Source organism: Daldinia caldariorum, assembly GCF_022478825.1.
Source record: "Daldinia caldariorum strain CBS 122874 unplaced genomic scaffold F4812scaffold_18, whole genome shotgun sequence".
NCBI classification, from domain to species: domain Eukaryota; kingdom Fungi; phylum Ascomycota; class Sordariomycetes; order Xylariales; family Hypoxylaceae; genus Daldinia; species Daldinia caldariorum.
Genome location: NW_025953054.1, coordinates 642,088 through 646,828, shown reverse-complemented (window position 1 = coordinate 646,828; position 4,741 = coordinate 642,088). Strand labels below are relative to the sequence as shown.

General features: G+C 46.2%; 1 protein-coding gene across 1 annotated transcript; it reads left to right on the top strand.

The window, feature by feature from the left end:
• The first annotated feature begins 2,208 nt into the window (after positions 1-2,208).
• F4812DRAFT_155397 (domain found in IF2B/IF5-domain-containing protein) lies at positions 2,209-4,195 on the top strand. Its single transcript, XM_047929758.1, has 2 exons — positions 2,209-3,679; positions 3,740-4,195. Exons 1-2 carry the CDS (start codon positions 2,666-2,668, stop codon positions 4,022-4,024), a joined length of 1,299 nt encoding a protein of 432 aa, XP_047787117.1. The 5' UTR covers positions 2,209-2,665; the 3' UTR covers positions 4,025-4,195.
• The last annotated feature ends 546 nt before the right edge of the window (positions 4,196-4,741 follow it).

Below are 4,741 nucleotides of genomic sequence, written 5' to 3'. Positions count from 1 at the left end.
CCCCCCCCCCCCCCCCCCCCCCCCCCCCCCCCCCCCCCCCCCCCCCCCCCCCCCCCCCCCCCCCCCCCCCCCCCCCCCCCCCCCCCCCCCCCCAAGGTGTCAGAAAAGACGTCGTCCGGCCTATGGATATGAGGGTCATGACGGATGGCTACTTTTAATGCCTGTACATCCCACAAGTTTCTTGTTGCTCGGCTTGAGATTAATATTACTACATAGTAGACTATCTCGAAATATTGTATATTCATCCCTCCAGGTCGCCAAGAAGGACGTGCGGATGGAAATCTGGGATCTACGATCCCGGTCAACCAAGGGGGACCTAGGCAGAACAAGCTAATCAAGAGCAGTTAGCAGACCACGGTGTGAATGATTGGTGCCAGATGTACAAATATAATGCAAGACAGCTGCAGACGGCATGTACCTCTATGTAAGGCGCAAAAGGTTGCTTTGCGTTATACATAGTAAATTACGTGGGGAAATACATTGCCCGACCTGAGTACCTACCTAAAACTACCTAGCCATGTAAGGCTTTGGAATAGTTACCGTACATACCTACCTCTTACCTATAACCTACTTACTTACCTAGGTAGATAGATGACTTGGTAAGGTGCATCGCGAGTTCTGAGTACTACTTAACGTATATAACGTCAGCTCCGGATATTACATAGATAAAGTCCGGTAAAAGGAGTTTCTTTTGTATGCATACGGCGCTGCGTTAGAACCGTTCAAACTTGAGAAATGATATATCCAACAATACCTGCTGCAGAATGATACTATTCCGAAGTCATAATGACGTGCATTCTTTAAAAGTCGACAACGTCTGTCTATATTAGTGGGAAGTTGTTTCCATCTTCCTCTGGACTTTCTCTCCAAACATGTTAAATACAATATTTAGAGTAAATTACCCTAACCAAACAACTGATGCCTTGTGATGATGACAATGGTTACAAGTGTTATTATGTTACTTAGGCACATTATGTAGGGGCCGATTGGCGCTAGGGGACGATAGGTAGTCGAGTAGCACATGTTGCATCCATTGCATTCAATGCATTCATTAGATATGTGCGCAATGATTATTCCTTAGGCACCTGTAAATCTGCTCGGATTCCTAAAAGCACTTCCCTTTAGCTGCATCAGAAATATATGCATGCCTCATATGTAGGCATGTGTAAGTCCAATATGTAACAGCCCCCCCCGGCTCCTGGGTATTTTATACCGGCTGAAGCCTCAAATACTAAAAAAGTTGCTCGCCTTGCTCTTGGGCCTAGCCAATGAAGCAATTATGCTACACTAGCATTGCAGCAAGTTTTTAGTGGGTTAACTCCGAGATGCCTTTGTCGTTTTTCTTTTTTTTCTTGCCCTCGGCTCCGACCTTTTTCATAGGGACCGTCGGTGTTTCCCAAGGTCTTCCAATCGCCAACTTGCATGCAATCCGTGCCTTTTTAGGTTACTTTGATACCTTGATACAGAGGCTCCAGAGGCTCCAGAAACCCCATGAGTAATGCTGAAATGTACCCACTAAAAAGCGTGGGTCCAAACGCTAGATACCGACATAGGCAACGCTAATAAGCAAAAAATGCAATTCTAGGCACCCCAAGTCCCACCCTACAGAAGGGTTTTTTCGTGCTAGAGTTTGCGCTTTGAGTGGGATGTGTTCCTGCCATTGCCTGCAAAGCGGTAGAAAACGGTACTATGTACAAAGTTTTAGCGGACACAACGGCCGTTGCGGGCAGTGCGTTTGCACAGTTTTTCATTATTATTCATCCACCACGCCGCGATTTCCTTCAGGGCCATTTCTTTGACTTGCCCTCCTAACTTTTTATTTTTATATCTGTCTCCCACTTCCATTTCTTTCTTTTTTCATCCTTCCAACAACAAATCGCCATCACAGCAACCAAGCACCACAGCATCACGGCATTGCAACTCGCACCGGACAGCAGCTGTGTTCCCGTTCTGCTCATTACTTTTTTGCAACAGGATTTTTAAATCTACGGCAGTCGCTGCCATTTCCTGTTCTACGTTCTGGGCATATTACGCCAATCTTGAACAATAAAAACTACTACTACACGCAAACACAAGCACACACAAACACACTCTATTCCTAAAAATAACCTACGCTCTACACACATTTACGCTCCAGGCGCATAGATTGAAAAAAGAGAGACCTCTTGCGAACAACTTTACGGGATCCAAGGTCCGCTTCCTGCTTGTTATCTTGATCCCTCGACCAAATACACCCTACACATAAAAGGGTTTACAGGATACATTGTTGTTTATGTATCAGCACGACAAGCTCGCTGTGTTTAGACACTTTCCTCCCCTCACGCTGCAGTCGTTTCGCATACCGCGAAAACCTTGTAGCCCCAATATCAGTTCCGTTGGTTGAGAACGAATCGACTACGAATCGCCCGAGTTAATGCCTTCCAACGCTGGCAACTATAATCCAGTCTTCCCTATGTCCACTAGGAACAGTCCTCACTACTGAGATCCTGGCTCGTTCAACCCCTTCCTGCTTCACTCGTCATCGTCAATTACGAATGACTATCTAGTCTACTCCGTCCCTATATTCAAGGAATTTGATCCTCCCGACCGATTAAAAAGAAAAAAACCCAACTTTTATTACCGTCTCTCTTAATTTCGACAGCTTACCTAACACGATACCGCAAAAATGGCGCTCGTCAACGTTCGTCGTGATGTCACCGATGCCTTCTATCGTTACAAGATGGAAAGGATTCAAGTCAAGATTGAAGGCAAAGGCAATGGTATCAAAACTGTCGTTGTCAATCTGAGCAGCGTTGCTCAGTCTCTTGCCCGCCCAGGGTCATATGTCATTAAATACTTCGGTTTCGAGCTTGGTGCTCAGACCAATATTGACCCTCCTGATGACCGATGGATCATCAACGGTGCCCATGAAGCCTCTAAGCTGCAGGACCACCTGGACGGCTTTATCAACAAGTTCGTCCTTTGCAAGAAGTGCAAGAATCCTGAGACAGATGTTGTCATCAAGGATGGTCGCATCGTACTTGACTGCAAAGCCTGCGGCCAGCGCACCGACGTGGATCTTCGTCTGAAACTTAGTGGGTTCATTCTGAAGAACCAGCCAAGGAAGAACGGCAAGAAAGACAAGGCTGAACGCAAGGCTGCCCGCAAGGCCAAGCAGCAAGCTATGCAGAACGGCAACAAAGAGAACGGCGTGGGAAGCGGCGGTGAGAATTCCGAGAACGGTTCCAACGGGAGCGGTGACAAGAACGAAGACGAGGACGATGCCGGTAGTGACGATGAGTTCACTCGCAAGATTAATGCTGACGCACAAGTTATTGATGCCCCTGCTGTCGTCAGAGATGACGACTGGACCGTCGATGTGTCCGAGAAGGCCGTAAAGGCCCGTCAGAGCCAACTCCCTAGCGAGTTCCGCCAGAAACTTGTCCTCGGCGGTGCTGATGAGGACGAAGATGAGGGAGAGGGCGGTGGCCACACCGTTTACGACACCCTGGGTGACTGGATCCAGGAGGAAGCTGCCAAGACTGGTAGTATTAACAAGGTTGATGACATTCAGATTTATATTAAAGCTAAAGAGCTTGGAATTGAGACCAAGTACAAGACTGTCTTGGTCCTGATCCAGACTCTGTTTGATGAGAACATCCTTACTCAGATCCCCAAGCGCGCGGCTATGCTTAAGCAGGTATGTTGTGCACGAACTCTACACCCAGACATGTAAATCTATATACTAACTACTCTTTAGATCGTTTCTTCAGAACGCCATGAGAAGGCCTTGCTGGGCGGTCTCGAGCGCCTCCTTGCCGCTCAGGGCAAGGAACACCCCGAGCTGCTGACCAGCGACAAGATTGTCAAGATCCTTCATCAGCTGTACGACAAGGACCTCGTCAGCGAGGACACAATCAAGAAATGGGGATCCAAGGCAAGCAAGAAATACGTGGATCTCGCTACGTCCAAAAAGATCCGCCGCGCCGCTGAGCCCTTTATCAAGTGGCTGGATGAGGCGGAGGAAGACTCTGACGACGAGTAAGCAATGGAATGGACCCGAATCAATTCTTTTAACCGTGGTCCCGTGGATATCACTAGCAGATTGTCGATTTGATTTCCATGTTTTATTCTTTTTCCGCGACGTGCTGCTGAGATTCTAGTCCAACTCCCCTTCTGTCATTTCTGGTTTCGAAAAAAAGAAAAAGGAGTTTCACACTACGAACTCATTAATTTTCTCGGCTTCTTTGCATAGAGAAAGCTTATACAACAGTCCCCCCCAACTGGCAAAAACAACAGATGGTGTTGCATTTTTAACTTTGCTTCTTTTTTTTATAGCAAAGATGAGTTGTTTATTTTAGTCTTATCGAGCTGAATTAATAACAACTATTCCACTCCCAAGTTAAAATTGAAATGGAAAGAAATATTTTTTCCGCTGTAGAAACATCTTGTGTGAATCGTAATATGTGAAATTGAATTAGGGCTGGGTGTCACGTCAAGCGGGAACTTCATTGGTACCAAAGCACTACATTGTGTTAGGCAGGTCGGTAGGTGGTAAAGTACCTCGGATAGGTAGTGGTGGCTACCTCCTATGTGAGCTCTGATATATCCAAAAAAAAAAAAAAAAAAAAAAAAAAAAAAAAAAAAAAAAATTTTTAATATTTGTATGGGGTGTTGTGGATGACCGATGGGGAAAGTAGTTGAGCAAAATAGCGACCGAAAAAAAAAAAAAAAAAGTAAGATGGAATTAGGGTTTTTAGAG

Coding starts and splice junctions, on each gene's coding strand:
- F4812DRAFT_155397 (XM_047929758.1), top strand. CDS start 2,666: ATGGCGCTCGTCAACGTTCGTCGTGATGTCACCGATGCCTTCTATCGT. Junction 3,680..3,739: donor GCGCGGCTATGCTTAAGCAG/GTATGTTGTGCA, acceptor ACTACTCTTTAG/ATCGTTTCTTCAGAACGCCA.